At 36.9% G+C, this 14458-nt stretch overlaps 3 protein-coding genes and 1 pseudogene across 5 annotated transcripts; 2 read left to right on the forward strand and 2 right to left on the reverse strand.

The window, feature by feature from the left end:
• Window positions 1-1118: 1118 nt before the first annotated feature.
• LOC111442680 (fasciclin-like arabinogalactan protein 14) lies at window positions 1119-2346 on the reverse strand. The gene has a single exon (XM_023080148.1). The coding sequence runs from the start codon at window positions 2065-2067 to the stop codon at window positions 1249-1251; it is 819 nt and encodes a 272-aa protein (XP_022935916.1). The 5' UTR covers window positions 2068-2346; the 3' UTR covers window positions 1119-1248.
• Window positions 2347-2969: 623 nt separating this feature from the next.
• Window positions 2970-3784, reverse strand: LOC111443620 (annotated as a pseudogene).
• Window positions 3785-4421: 637 nt separating this feature from the next.
• LOC111442648 (cryptochrome DASH, chloroplastic/mitochondrial) lies at window positions 4422-8628 on the forward strand. Of its 2 annotated transcripts, none has more exons than XM_023080103.1 (13): window positions 4422-4855; window positions 5294-5433; window positions 5522-5746; window positions 5852-5977; window positions 6046-6120; window positions 6275-6391; window positions 6462-6508; window positions 6681-6757; window positions 6859-6934; window positions 7082-7151; window positions 7280-7403; window positions 7680-7729; window positions 8306-8628. In XM_023080103.1, exons 1-13 carry the CDS (start codon window positions 4432-4434, stop codon window positions 8516-8518), a joined length of 1764 nt encoding a protein of 587 aa, XP_022935871.1. In that variant the 5' UTR covers window positions 4422-4431; the 3' UTR covers window positions 8519-8628. The 2 variants fall into 2 exon arrangements, with proteins under 2 accessions (XP_022935871.1, XP_022935872.1); XM_023080104.1 differs by having other exon boundaries at window positions 4727-4855; window positions 5242-5433.
• A 1289-nt stretch (window positions 8629-9917) lies between these two features.
• On the forward strand, window positions 9918-13529 carry LOC111443472 (uncharacterized protein At2g24330-like). 2 transcript variants are annotated; one of them, XM_023081291.1, is made up of 6 exons: window positions 9918-10228; window positions 10483-10759; window positions 10936-11080; window positions 11752-11861; window positions 12404-12830; window positions 12949-13529. In XM_023081291.1, exons 2-6 carry the CDS (start codon window positions 10508-10510, stop codon window positions 13224-13226), a joined length of 1212 nt encoding a protein of 403 aa, XP_022937059.1. In that variant the 5' UTR covers window positions 9918-10228; window positions 10483-10507; the 3' UTR covers window positions 13227-13529. The 2 variants fall into 2 exon arrangements, with proteins under 2 accessions (XP_022937059.1, XP_022937058.1); XM_023081290.1 differs by having other exon boundaries at window positions 10495-10759.
• Window positions 13530-14458: the final 929 nt, after the last annotated feature.

A 14458-nucleotide genomic window follows, 5' to 3' on the forward strand; every position in this document is an offset into this window, starting at 1 on the left:
ACCGTTATAGTTACGGAGGGCTCAACCTAGTCAAGATGATACGGACCAACCCCTTCTTCTTGTGCCAAAAATCTTACCATTTTCGAAGGAACCGGAGTTACATCTCTTTTCTATTTCCATTCCAAAGTTTTTTAAGTGTTTCTACGCCCCTCGAGATCCCAAAACTATAATATAGGATAAGAGTTCTCCAAATATTCGATTCTTAGATCAATGTTCACTTTAATTTTTAATTTTTGAGTGTGGAATATGAATAGATACATGATTGCAACACCCATTTCCAACACTCCATACATGAAAATCCGATTGAATCTTTACCTAATTTCCAAAACCCATTAAATCATTGCATACATTTGTTTGAATACATATTAATATAATATAAGAAAAACTTCTATACATGACATTTGGAATAAGTTCTGTACCTGATTTAAAACAAGACATGTTGCTCGATTTTTGCTAAAAATTAACATAGAAATGAGATTCAAAAATGACTTCACTTCGACATATGGCACTAAGAAAGGATGCCTGGGGTGCAAAAATGACTTGACATAGAGATAGATAGTTCATGCCTCAATAGTACTCAAAATAAAGGTATATGATCTACTGAGACTTTTGCTTCTGTTCAAATATATAATGACGGAAGGTAACTTTAGTTGGTTAATCCGATCAATTCATAGATGGTCGACAAGTATGGGTCTTAATTTCGTATGTATTTTACTAGTGGATTTAAAAAACCTCGTGAATTGACTTGGGTTACAAGTGTGGTTCTAGCTGTATTGACCGCATCCTTTGGTGTAACTAGTGTATGGTAACAGGTGTACCGGAAGCTATTCCAGTAATAGTGTCGCCTTTGGTAGAGTTATTATGCGGAAGTGGCTATTCCAGTAATAGTGTCGCCTTTAGTAGAGTTACTATGCGGAAGTGCTAGTGTGGGACAATCTAGCTTGACTCGTTTTTATGGCATCGTTACGTTTTAGATTGCCCACCGATCCTAGAGGTTAGAAGTGTCATGGGTTTCAATGGTGTCAGCACGTTGTTTTGTAAATGGGTTTTGAAAAGTACTCGATATGTCATTTTAATTTTTAGTTTTTAATAATTAATTTTAATTATGGGAAGAAAGGTAAAGAAAGTAGAGCAATCTCATTGAAAAAAATTATATATTTTCCGCTCAATGCATTACGCAATTGAGCGGCATATACATAATTCAAAATTTTTCAATCTTCAAAGCATAACCGCATTGGCTTCTAGAACTCACACAGCCAGAAACACCGAGATCACAGCCATAACAGCAGCAGCTCCGATGAAGCTACCGCGTGAGGCGCCGGATTCCTCGCTAGGTGCTGGAGCGGCCGCATCATCCTCACCGTCGGCGGACTTCGGTGGAGACCTTGCCGGCGAATCGGCAACAACCTTCGGTTTTTTGGCGGGAGGAGCCCTAGCCTTTGACGGAGTCTTAGCGGAAGGAGCCGGTGCCTTTTTAGGAGATCCGATGGGAGAAAACGACGACGGCGGTGGTGGTGTTGGAGAGGAGCGAGGTGGCTTGGCATCGATTCCAGGAACCTGAATCGGAGATGAGATTTGAAGAACACAGATATTGAACGGCTGTGCGACGACGGATTTCACCAATCTCGAATCGAACTGAGTTCCTCTCACGGCGGATCCGAACGCAATCTCGCCTTGGCTAATCTGCGTAACCTTGATAAAACCTTGCTGATTCCTGGCGGCGCCGCTTGCCTGAAACAGAGTGGTGAGAACGGTAGTATTATCGGTAGACAATTTAGCAAGCTTCTGAGCATCGTAGTAATCGAGAATAACATGAACGCTCAAGATCCTCCTCACGACGTCCAATGGCTTTCCAGATAGGCCAGAAACGGCGCTGTTGTCGAGGGCGAGGATGGTGATGGTTCTACGGCTGTTAATTTCACCGGCGAGATTTGTTTGTGTGAGTAAATCATTCAAATTATTGAAATCGGGGAACTGGCTTAGGAGATTAGTGATATTGAAAGCGGAGGCTGCAGAGAAGAGGAGGAAACTCAAAAGCAGGGCAGCGGAAATGGCTCTGGAATCCATTGTTATTCGGTAATTCTTGATTTTTTTTTTCTTTTTGGTATGATTTTTGTTTTCAATGGGAAACCGATGAGCTTGTTGATTTACGATTGAGATGGAAGGCGGCTTTTATAGCATGGATTGATTTAGTTTGTTTGGCTGGGAGGAAAATTCTCACTGGAATTTTCTTTTCCGGGAAAATCTTGAATTAGCATTAGAAATCCTTTAGAGTTCTTCGATTCTGAAAATTAATTACTAAATATAGTATAAATAGTTCTCTCTGTTACCCGTTTTACCCCGAACACCAAAATCTGATTTGAACTGAAAAAGGGCGGGAATGTTGTGCATTTACCATTTTACCCCGAACATGAAAATCCGATTCAAACTTATTATATATTTAGAATATATTATGTTTTTTCTAATATTTTTAGCTACGAATCTTATTGGATTTATTAATTTTGTGGTGTTTTTGTAGGGATAAGAAATGAAATCCGTAGTAGAAATCTTTCTTATCCTTGTTTCACCTCGTTCCCTGTGCTTATCTTCCCTCGTGAACATCTTTGAGTTGAAAGTAAATGTTAGATCAAAATGTAAACCTGTCAAATCAAGACGTGAACCTGGTTTATAATGACGGGAGAGCAAATTCTGACCGTCCCCAAATTTAATTAAATTAGATACAACTTTACGTCTTCCCGATAAAAACGCTAGCCCAGTGAATAAAAATTACACACTCTAAATATGGTTGTAAGGTATCTATCTATTCTTTAATTGAGACATTCCTTGATTTATAACATAAGTTAAGAAAATCACGCCTTAATTTTTACGAATCACAACCAATAATAACATAAAGCTAAAATTGTTCTAAATGATAAGAGATTCAACCGTTGAAATTGAACAAAACTAGAAAGAACAGTACGTAGATTGAGTTAGCCGGGCCCGATTTTAGGAATATCATGGTGTTCACTCAGATTGGTAAGATATTGATTGAATTCGTGAATATGATCCCGATGAGATTTTATGGCCATCTTTGCTATTCTTTGAACATCAATCTTCTCCCATTGCTGAAGATATCGCCTCTCCCCAGGTGTTAGCATATCGTTCATGTTCAGGTTCTCTTTAGAACAGTCAACCAATGAAGTAGCGTCCATTTCCTAACAATCTCCAAAAGAAAAAGATGTCGATAAGCTAAATGAAATTACTCGATCAAAGGAATTCCGTAAATTCACTCGAACCATGAAGATTTTGAAACATTTTTTATTTGCATGAAGTGTTTCAGAATTTACACGAGATGAATGAACAAGTAATTACAGAGACCAAAGTAGGATTAAATCTTGTTTTAACTCTAAAAGTCTAAGATTACTGTATCTGCATAATTGAAGCCCCGTGAATTCATGATCTAATCAGCTTGAAAAACCTAACTACTTGAACTCGTCTTCCAAAAGATCTGATAACAATTTCTTCAAACAAATTCAAGTTTCTAACCAACCACTCTGTTCCATATATATCAAATTCTTGACAATTTAGCATTAAAACAACGCTCAATCATCTCCAAACAAAATTCAACGAGAAATTCAGAACAAATCAACTAACCTGGTGAGAGATCGTCTTCTCTGACAGTTTGAGAAAAATTGTTAAACTGCTTCTTCGACTTCTTTTTCTTCCTGATTCCATCTCCTCTTACGCCCAAGGCCTTCCCCTTCAGCCTTAATTTCCCCACCACCACGTTCTCGTACTCCGACATCTTTTCCGATTACGATCGATCGGAACTTACGAAACAAAATACGAAATTCAAAGATAGTAAGAAGATGAACCGCAGAGGTTACAGCATTGGCGATCAATAAACAGAAAATTTTCACAGTCTTATGATATGCTAAAAAGAAAGAAACAGTAGGATCGTTATTTACCTTAAGAACTCGTTGGAGCGAAGGCTCTCGAAACTTGTCGAACTCTGCTCTCAGACGACAAATGATTCTTCTAGAAGCTCAACGAATACGCTAAATTTGAAAAGAAAAAAACCAAAAATTTATTAGACACCAAATTTGATAATTAATATATAATTTGTGAGATGAAAAATTTGGGATATTAACCTATTATTTATTTATTTGTCGAGTGAAAAATCTGCAAAACCACCAAAACGGCGTTCGTATGACTAATAAAACGGTCGTTTTGAAAATTACGCGCGTTTTATTAAGCGGGAAACTTAAGCTGGAGGCAGAATAGTTGCCACGTGGACCTAATCCAACCGTATCAAAGTATGTCCTTCTATAGGCTACTACAGAGCCACGTCGCAAGTCAAAGATATTGCCCACGTGTCAGCATCTCAGCTACTTAAAGCTTTTTTCCTACCACAAATTCCATTAGAAAAGAAAATAAAAAACGAAAAGGATCATGAACACTCTCCGGATCTCTTTCTCGTCGTTTCCGCTGTTGAAAACACTCCCCAATTCTTCCTCACTGAAACCGGCCCAAATCGCCGCAAATTCTGCTCACCGTCGAATCTTTGTCATGAATTCTAGCTCGAAGCTTGATTCTAGGTCGTCTTCGTCGTCGATATGTCAAGTTCCGGGGCTAGAATCGGAGGAGATGGACAGGATTGCGGAACAAATGTTCCGGCGGTATGAGTCTCCTTCTTCTTCGAGTGTTAAGAGAGGAAAAGGAGTGGCCATTGTATGGTTCAGAAATGACCTCCGTGTGCTGGACAATGAGGCCCTGTATAAGGCCTGGATTTCGTCAGAGGCTGTGTTGCCGGTGTATTGCGTTGATCCGAGACTTTTTGGTTCTACCTGCTACTTCGGATTTCCTAAAACTGGAGGTTTGTTTCTGAATTTTTTCCTTACTTTAGTGACCGATGATCATATGTTGATTGTCTTGTTGAGCTCTGAATTAATAGTTTATTGTTCTGTTTCTTGTTGTTGTTGATCACCAAACTGTTCTGTTCCGTTATTTTTTCGTGTAACACTTATTTCGACTAGTTAAGTGTAATGGTGGGAACTATTAGAGGTCTGTTCGTTGCCCGTCGAGTTAGGGCCATGTCTTCTCTTCTTGGACTTAACATTAGTGAGGCGACTTTGGAAGAAATTCATTGCAATGTCGTCATATGATCATGGATTATGCTGGATTTTTCAAAATGTTAAGCTATTAGTTGAATCGCTGATTGAGATTTCAGCATTTTGGAATTTGTGCTTGTATATGGGGCAGAGCAAGTCTTTCAACGATCCTATAATTCCTTCCTTCCTTCCTTCCCTTGCAGCATTGAGAGCTCAATTTATTGTTGAATGCTTGGCTGATTTGAAAAGGAATTTGATAAACCGAGGTCTTAACTTGCTTATTCAACATGGGAAGCCTGAAGAAATTCTCCCTTCTCTTGCTAAAGCTCTTGGTGCCCACACAGTTGAGTAACTTCAATAGCTTTCCTTGTTTGTTTGAAGGGCTGCTCCAATATGGCTATTGGTTAAATTATATCTATTCATTTGATCAGGTTTATGCTCAAATGGAAACTTGTAGTGAGGAACTATACGTTGAAAGAATGGTAAGCAAAGGACTCAAAACAGTGGTGCTATCACCAACCTCAGAGAAGTCTGCCAAGCCAAGCTCTGCTAGAAGCCCTACTTTGCTACTTGTTTGGGGCACCACGATGTACCACATAGATGACCTTCCATTTGATACCAACAGTTTGCCTGATGTCTACACTCAATTTCGTAAAGTAACGTATATTCTCTTTATAGTTTTAGGTTCGTTATCTTCTCTTGCATTGTTAAATGTGTTTCTCACAAGATGCTTTTTCTCTTGATGGGCCACCAAATTGCAGTCTGTTGAAGCTAAATGTGCTATCCGAGATTGCATTAGACTTCCAGCTCTTCTTGGACCTCCAGCAAGCATCGATAATTGGGGATGTGTTCCCTCGCTTGATAAGCTCGAGCTTCAACCTCCAAGTGTATGTTTATATTTTTGGAATAATCAAGTCTGCTATTTGTGAGTTGATGATTGATTCATTTTCTTCAGGTTGTTAAGGGCATGAGGTTTATTGGGGGTGAGAGCGCAGCTCTCTCCAGAATCTATGAGTACTTCTGGAAAAAGGTGAAAATTGTATTTTAAAAATATAAATATGAACAATTAGCTATTCAAATACAAACTCTTACTGATGAATTTAGCCATTTGAATCTCTTTTGATTCGGACTCTTAATTATGGGCTAAGCAATTTCACGTACATCGCCGATGTTTTGCTATTTAGGATTTACTACGGATCTACAAGGAAACAAGGAATGGGATGTTAGGACCTGACTACTCTACAAAATTCTCTCCATGGCTTGCTTCAGGAAGCATTTCACCACGTCTCATTCATGAAGAGGTTGGTTTTATTGCATTTCCTTCAATGTGAATGTGTTTTGCATATTTCAAGCCTTGGATTCTTCTCTTAGGTAAAGAGATATGAAAAGGAAAGGGAAGCAAATCAATCTACTTATTGGTATTCTCTCTTTTCTTTTCATAATACGGCATCGTTACTTATTACCCATTGATCATCTTAGTTACCTCATGGTAACAAGGAAATAGCATCTGGTTCAAATCTTCCATTCCCTACAAAACATCGATTGAAAGAAAATCTTGTATGCTTTGTTAATCTACATTTGCCATTTCAGGGTGTTGTTCGAATTGATATGGAGGGATTACTTTAGGTTTCTTTCAGTCAAATATGGCAATTCTCTTTTTCATATAGGTAAGGATTGTCAAAAAAATTTCAGATTTTGCTGTCTTTCCTGTATGGTACTACCTTATTTCCTGGTGCATATTCCCTCTTATGCCAGTTTCTTTTCACAGGTGGCCCAAGAAAAGTGGAGTCGAAATGGAGTCAAGACAAAAATTTGTTTGAATCATGGAGAGATGGCCGTACAGGGTATTTTTTCCCCCCTCTCTAGGATTGATTTTATGTTCCTTTGAAGTCCAAGAGTGTGTGTAGATATTGCTTTCACATTTCATCAGACGTTTGTTTCATATATGATGTACTATAATGTTCTGAGCCTCCAATGTTCTGAGCCTCCAGGTATCCTCTAATAGATGCAAATATGAAAGAATTGTCAACAACTGGGTTCATGTCGAATCGAGGACGGCAGGTATTTTGTTGTTCTACAGATGTCGTTCTACACAATGAGTATCAAAGCCTTGCAAACAAATTAAGCACCAAATTACACTTAAAAATGGATTGAGTAACAAATGTACCGATGATTTGTTCTTTCTACAGATAGTATGTTCCTTCCTTGTTCGAGATATGGGTATTGATTGGCGTATGGGAGCTGAATGGTTTGAGACATGCCTTCTGGATTATGACCCTTGCTCCAACTATGGAAATTGGACATATGGAGCTGGTAATTCAATTTCCTTCTCAAATATGGAAACTCTGTCCTTAAATTCCCATTTTTGTTTTCCCATTTTATATTTCATATGAAAATTTTAATCCATTCACTTATTACACATCATCTGAAACTCCAAGAATGAAGGTTACCCAGTTCATGAGTTGGATTGGGCCTAAGACACATTTTAGACTCAATTCTATTTTTTATCTGTTTAATCCAAACAATTTTTTATTTATTCAAATTTTCTTAAAAATTTAAAATATCTGTTTACGTCCTCTCTATTTTTAGGTGTTGGGAATGACCCTAGAGAAGATCGTTACTTCAGTATCCCCAAGCAAGTAAGTACAGATTTTACCCTAAATAAATTGTTGACATTGTGAACAAACACAAGCACTTTAAGATGCTGGACGATGCAAATCTATTAACTTCTTCTACGAACGAACATTCATATTCACTTGATTGTATGCCATTATCAGTTAGCAATTATGGCGATAGTCGAAAATCATAGCATGAGTCCATGAGTTCTGCATATGTAGTCTCCCTGAAAAGTGATGCAATCAAGTATTATAATATCTAACTCTTATTTTTTAGCTTAATTTCAAGAGGTGTTGGAGTAAACCGTATTAGAGAATCTGATCCATGCAACAGCCTAAGCTCAGTGCTAGTAGATTGTGTCCTCTTTGGATTTTTTTCTTTCGAGCATCTCCTCAAGGTTTTTAAATCACGTCAGAGAGGTTCCCACACCCTTATAAACATTGTTTCATTCTCCTCCCCAATCGATGTGGGATCTCACGTTACAGATCATTGTTTTTCAAATTTAGGCTAGAAAAATTGCCTTGATCAGCCAACAAGTTTAAATGAGTTCCCAATGTTTTTCTATTTCTGGGAAATTTTGACAATAATATCATATACAGGCACAGACGTACGATCCCGAGGGCGAATACGTAGCGTATTGGTTGCCGCAGCTACGAATGTTACCCAAAGATAAGAGGCATTTCCCAGGAAAAATGTTGTACATGGAACAAGTAGTACCTCTGAAGTTTGGGAATGCTGCAAGGCCCCAAAGCCAAGATTATGCAAGAAGAAAAAACTTTGGGGGGAGACAAGCAAAGGACTTCAAAAGATAACAGTGTTCAAGGAAAGTAGGTACAATTCATAAATCTCAACACCTTATCTCCATTCAACAAACACCATTGGTTCTTTTCTTGACCAAAAGTTATAAAGTAATCCTGAGGAAGCTTGTGCTTTTACCTTCTCATAAGTCTCTCTACTAACCTTACGGTACATCGATTCGTTGATCCTTCGGAAACTTTTTTCGGGGCAAGGTTTAGTTTCGGGTATTTTGCTTACTCCTTGAGAGTGCAATACCGTGAGCACTAACCATTCACGTGCAAAGAATCTCTTAGAATAAAATTTGGTTAGAGGATCTCTCTATAGGTTTGAGTTTGGTGATATTTTGGTTCATAAGTTTGTAAACTCATATTTTAGCTCGGTTTAAGAGTAACTAAAATATTATTGTTGTTGTTATCGTCTATTTTCTCTCTTTTACTTCCTCGTCTTTTCTCTTTCCTCCATCAACGTCTGTTGTCGATGTCCTCTTCTTTTTGTCATCCATTTGCTTGTTTGTTCGCTTTTTTGTTCCTTTCTTCCATCGTTTATGGTTAGGTTGAAAAAAATCTTCATCTTAATTTTTTTTTAAGAAATAATTAGGAGACCAATTCTTTTATTAAAAAAAATAATGAAAAAAAGAAAAGACGTTGTCTAGCCATTATATTTTTGTCTATTAATCTAAGAAGAAAAATCATTTTTTTAAACAAGCTTCATTTGAATATTATTTTAATAATTCGACCTTTTTTTGGGTCACACGAACTCGTATTTTATTAAACAAATAACATGATTTGAGATCGTTAGAAAATTATTCTCTAATTTGTTTTTATATTTTAATATTGTCATCAAGAATGTCAACTAAAGCTCATCCAATTAATGGTGGGAAAATTCATTAACTTATTATTATCAGCTCAATGAATGGTTTATTTTGTTCAATAAATAAGAGTATGAAGGTTAGATAGGTCTATCGAGGACGGAGAAGATCACTAGAAAATCTTCCTTGTCTCCATTCCCGCCACTTATTTCATTCTCTATCTCAACATAAATTTTGGATTCGAGGGTTCCCCCACAAGAAATTGATGGAAATCGAGTTTCGGTAAATTTTATATGTTCGTTATTTTTTAAGAAAATAGTCATTTTAAAATAGATTTTTAATCTACTAATAGTAATAAATTAATAGTTAAATGAATGTGACAAAAATAATAATTAAATTGACCAATAATTAATTTACTTAGGCGGTAAAGTTGGACTCAATGCTGGTTAAACTTTATTTACTGATCTCTAAATTGTTGATTTAAAATTGGTTAAATAAAAAAATCCTTTTTGGCGGTAGGACCAGCCCCTAATCCTCCCAACTGCACGTAGACAAATTAAAATAAATAACAATAATAATAATAATAATAAAGGGAAATTAAAAAGAGAGAGAAAATATGAAACTTAGGGATAGAAACAAATGGTGGTGAAGATGAAAAAGGAGGAGCTCTCAATTTTGAAGCCCTTTTGAAAAATTTTCCTTTCCCCTCGGCAAGCTCACTACGCGAAGAATTCAGTTCCTTTCTCTCTCTCTCTCTCTCTCTCTCCATCTTTCTGGTTGATTTTCTCGCAGCTTTACGTCTCCAGCACGGTCTCTGTTTTCCATTTCGTATTTATTCTCTCTCTGTTATCCGGAGAGGAGAAAGGTTGGTGGAGTAATTCATTGAATCTATCTAATCCGGATCGACGAGTTTCAGGTATGTTCTAGATCTGTTGCTTTCTCCTTTTTTTTTTTTTTTTTCTTTTCTTTTTTGTTGCGTTTTCCGACTGTTCGCCGGATGTTTCGCATCTGGTATTTACTTTGTTTGAGGAAGTGATGCTCGTTGATCAATCGGTGTGTTTGTTTTTTTTATCATTTGATTACTTGAATCACTGGAGAATTGGTTCTTGTGTGTATTTAATTGTTTACGGATTTAGATTCTCGTGTGATTGTGGTTGTGTTTATGAAAAGTGAATTTTTCAGGTATATTTGGGATATGGCTGAGGATAAAGCCGCTGGAGAAGGTGAAAAGAAGGATACTGTTGCGGATGCTGCCGAGAAGAAGAAATCCCCGGGGATTTTCTCGCGGCTTTGGAGTGGTATCTTCCGTGTACGCGGCGATGATTTTGAGAAGAGGCTTCAACACATTTCTAAGGAAGAAGCCGCTGTGCTTGCTAGGTTGAAGCGTAGAGCCCTAACCTGGCGGCGAATGGCCAGAAATCTTATTGTATCTTCTGTCATTTTTGAGGTGATTGTCTATTTTCATGGAGCATGGTTACTGTTCAGATTGACTACGTTAGGTTGCTTTTACTTTTCCACTTGCAGTAGTTTATGTCAATGTGATTGAATTGCATACTTCTGAATGAATTGATTTGTCACCCTTGAGGATTTTTTTCAATGATTATTATTGTTTTTTCCTTTCAGATTATTGCAGTTTGTTATGCTATCATAACTACAAGAACTGTAGATATGAACTGGAAGATGAGAGCATTTAGAGTTTTACCCGTGTTCCTTTTGCCTGCATTATCAACCCTGGCTTATACCACATTTCTTAGCTTCACAAGAATGTGTAAGTATATCCACTTGATTATCTGTGATTTTCTTTTATTCACATTATATCTACGCCATGTACTTTGTTCTGTTTGTTTATTGCTGCCTTCGTTGATTTTTTTTCTTGTTCATTATCGATGGTACCAACGATTAACCATACATGTAAACTGATTTACTTGCTGTTGGCACATGATGCCTGGACATGAAGATGAAGCTCAAAGGCCAATGCTGGAATAAGAGTAATTCTTCATCGAAGAGAATGATAGTTTAGATAATTTGCTTTCTTCTTAAGCATCTTGTTGCCAAGAATTAAACGGCATCCTACTGATGACCGCAGTACTACTTAGCGTTTATAGGTTTTCTGTTACCTTGTACGGGATCCATGATTCTTGTACCTGTCATCTGCTTCTAACAATGAACATTGTTTGCTGCATATGTAGAGTTATAATACGAATTTGGTACTTCGGCAAACATGGATGCTTGGAATTCTGAACTAGCATCCTTGTGATTTTGAAGTGGCTTGTATCTTTTGACTGAAACCCATTTTGAGATTTTTGAATTCTTGTTTGTCCTGGATTTTTAATCTAGCTAAGTGATCTTAGACAATAATTCGTTGAAGTCACGATGTTAACTTGCTATTGGCATATCGGAATATGTTGTCACAATAACGAGTCTCTGGCAACTTTATAGGCGATCGGAAGGACCAAAAAACCCTTGAAAGGTTGAGAGCTGAGAGGCAAGCTAAAATTGATGAACTTAAGGAGAAAACTAATTATTACACTACTCAGCAGCTCATCCAGGTAATGCTGTTTTTCCAATATTTTTTCCCCTCGTTTATTTCTCGAGTTTAGCATGGCATTTCTCTAATCTATGTTTCGCCTTGCTTCCTATTGTTGCCCTTCTGTCTGTCTGACCCATATCAGTTTTAACCTTCTCGGTGCGTTCATTGCAGTCTAAGCTCAATTTGCCATCTTTATATAACCAAGTATTTTGACGTAAAATGGCTGATATTCGCTAATATTGGCGTAAAATGACTGATATTCGCTATAAAATTTGTAACCTTTTCGTTTTAATTTGGGATGGTAAATGCAATGTTCTTATGAAGTTTGCTTATGCTCCGGAAACTTTCTCCCTTCATTTCGATGACAAAATAACACCACAGTCTTATACAAGATTATCTCATTGGATTTGAAGTACAATTCTGATGAATTATGCTGATGATTGACCTGTCGTTTCTTTAGAGCTTTTCTGCTGGATTGAACAATATAGCCAAATTTGTGCAGCCTTTTTTTCTTCAAAACCCCACGATGTCCTTATTTCTGTACCCCTTTTTCTTTCACAGAGGTATGACTCTGACCCTGCTGCAAAGGCGGCAGCTGCAACTGTATTGGCTTCTAAGTTGGGAGCAGAGTCGGGCTTGAAGGTTCATTTGGGCGACGAATCCAACCTTAATGTTCCATTAGGGAAAAGCAATGATGTTGAACTCGTGCCTGCTGGTGGTGGGCTTCGGAACAGAAAACAAGGTCACTCCCGTTCCAGTAGCGTAGGCAGTGCTTCATTGCATCATTTTGATGAAGATGTACGTCGTCCTGCTGTATCAGATGGTCCTCATGCGTCTGAGCATAATCAGTTGGTCGTCGATCATTACAATCCTGAAGGACTAGCTGCAAATAACGGAGGATGGTTAGCTCGAATCGCTGCATTGCTCGTTGGAGAGGATCCAACACAGTCCTATGCACTCATCTGTGGAAACTGCCATATGCACAATGGTGAGCGTTCCTATTCAACCCTATACAATAATACTCTCTTCTCACAATCTGAAAATTCATGCACTTCTTCCCCTTCATATCAATCTGAATCAACCCTTTTCTTTTAAATCCTCTGTAGGGCTTGTCAAGAAAGAAGATTTCGCATTCATTACGTACTACTGCCCACATTGTCGTGCCTTGAATCGATCGAATCAATCAGAGGAACAAGTTTCTGGGCAGGGTAGTCCAAGTGATGGTGATTCTATAGGAGCACCAAGAAGCGCTAGTGACCCATTAGTACTCACCAGCAATGTGAATGCAGAAACAATTTCTGAGATTCAGGACACCATAAAAGAAACGAAATCTGGAAACGAAGTTAACGACGGAGTAAAGGTACGCACAGCTGAAACGACGTAATTATAATCATACACCATGAAACTAGAGTTGTTTGATCATTGCATTGCATTGCTTGGGGTTGTTATCCCTTGTTCATATTGTGGGCGTTATTGAGAGAAACACATTATCTTCATAGTTTGCTTCCTGCCTGATTGATATCTTGTAAACTGGCACTGTTGAGGTGAGTTAACTTTGTTCTTCTTTTCTTCATTTTATTGCCTTAGAGTTGATGGTGTACACATAATAGATTACATGGATTTTCTTGTAAACATGTAAAACTGTTGAGTTTTGACTTTTAATGGAAGTGTCCAAAAGATCATCATACTTCTTTTTCTAGTTTTTATTTTGAATTGTATGGTACGAGAATGTATAAGCTAAGTTCGGTACACCAAGCCGTTACACAAATCTCTTTCTTTCAAATAGGTTATTCCTTGTCAGTCGGCCAAACAACAAAGACATTAAGAATGACTGACCCGTTTTTGAGCCTATGAAAGGAAATTCCATTAGAACATAAAACACAGACGTGAATGGGAGAATGAATACGGTACCATAAGGATGTCGAAAGAGGAGGTATATGGTAATACCAAGTTTACGATAAAAGAATAGGACAAAGGTCTATATTAAAGTCTGAAATTAAGGTATTTAAAGAGAGTTGTTACACGAGTAAGCTAAGTTTAGTTTATTAGAGTGAATTTCTTTGGGTGTCATATTCAAGTAATATCATGAACGTACGAATAGATGAATATGGTAGAAATTTTTCGATCCCTTACGATAGCAAGGGTCATTGCAGTAATGAGTTACTTTTTTCTCTATTTATATTTTATAGATATTTTTATAAAAACAAAATAAATAATATAAGATATTTTTATAAAAACAAAATAAATAATATAAGATATTTTTATAAAAACAAAATAAATAATATAAGATGTTATCTTCACATCTGTTTACTTGTCTACCCACTTTAGTGGAAGTTTGGAACAATCAAAAGACATTGAGCTGTCTTATCTTACCATTGGTTTCCCACTAAAAAAAATTAAATTTAATTTAAATTTTGTCTCCACCTTTCATAATTATAATCCTTGAAATTTAAAATTTTAATTTTATGTTTAATAAGTTATTAATATATTTAACGTTAAATTATTAATAATACAAATACCATTTTAAAATTTTAAAATTTATAACATTTTAACATAACATTTGTTTAATAATATTGCCAACACATAGAGACAAAAAAAAAAAAAAAAAAAAAAAAA

Source organism: Cucurbita moschata, unplaced genomic scaffold (assembly GCF_002738365.1).
Source record: "Cucurbita moschata cultivar Rifu unplaced genomic scaffold, Cmos_1.0 Cmo_Scf00005, whole genome shotgun sequence".
Lineage (NCBI taxonomy): Eukaryota > Viridiplantae > Streptophyta > Magnoliopsida > Cucurbitales > Cucurbitaceae > Cucurbita > Cucurbita moschata.

Excerpts from the sequence above, each read along its gene's own strand:
- LOC111443472 (XM_023081291.1), top strand. The coding sequence starts at position 10,508 with ATGGCTGAGGATAAAGCCGCTGGAGAAGGTGAAAAGAAGGATACTGTT. Across the intron at positions 10,760-10,935 it reads TATCTTCTGTCATTTTTGAG|ATTATTGCAGTTTGTTATGC; the intron begins GTGATTGTCTAT and ends TTTTCCTTTCAG. Across the intron at positions 11,862-12,403 it reads CTACTCAGCAGCTCATCCAG|AGGTATGACTCTGACCCTGC; the intron begins GTAATGCTGTTT and ends TTTCTTTCACAG.
- LOC111442680 (XM_023080148.1), bottom strand. The coding sequence starts at position 2,067 with ATGGATTCCAGAGCCATTTCCGCTGCCCTGCTTTTGAGTTTCCTCCTC.
- LOC111442648 (XM_023080103.1), top strand. The coding sequence starts at position 4,432 with ATGAACACTCTCCGGATCTCTTTCTCGTCGTTTCCGCTGTTGAAAACA. Across the intron at positions 6,392-6,461 it reads CACGTCTCATTCATGAAGAG|GTAAAGAGATATGAAAAGGA; the intron begins GTTGGTTTTATT and ends TTCTTCTCTTAG. Across the intron at positions 7,730-8,305 it reads ACTTCAGTATCCCCAAGCAA|GCACAGACGTACGATCCCGA; the intron begins GTAAGTACAGAT and ends TATCATATACAG.